The 234-nt window shown below is 65.4% G+C and overlaps 1 protein-coding gene across 1 annotated transcript in view; it reads left to right on the forward strand.

Annotated features, from left to right (window-relative positions):
* Window positions 1-224, forward strand: part of LOC104626284 (calcium-binding protein 2-like) — a gene marked incomplete at both ends in the record, with an annotated part of 591 nt that extends 367 nt beyond the window's left edge. Inside the window, one exon of the mRNA XM_010294166.1 lies at window positions 77-224. Coding sequence (XP_010292468.1) covers window positions 77-224 — 148 coding nt within the window. The remainder of the gene's footprint in view (window positions 1-76) is intronic.
* Between the last annotated feature and the right edge of the window lie 10 nt (window positions 225-234).

Below are 234 nucleotides of genomic sequence, written 5' to 3' on the forward strand. Positions count from 1 at the left end.
CAGGAGTGACCATGGCCCTGGAGGGAGGGTGATGGGACCAGTGGGGAGGGTGACCTCTAATCTGTGGGCACCGCAGTTTGACATGAACGGGGACGGGGAGATCAGCAGCGCGGAGATGCGGGAGGCCATCGCGGCGCTGCTGGGGGAGCAGCTGAAGGCGCAGGAGGTGGACGAGATCCTGCAGGACGTCGACCTCAATGGGGATGGGCGCGTGGACTTCGATGGTGAGGGACC

Source organism: Phaethon lepturus, unplaced genomic scaffold (assembly GCF_000687285.1).
Source record: "Phaethon lepturus isolate BGI_N335 unplaced genomic scaffold, ASM68728v1 scaffold41809, whole genome shotgun sequence".
Taxonomy (NCBI): domain Eukaryota; kingdom Metazoa; phylum Chordata; class Aves; order Phaethontiformes; family Phaethontidae; genus Phaethon; species Phaethon lepturus.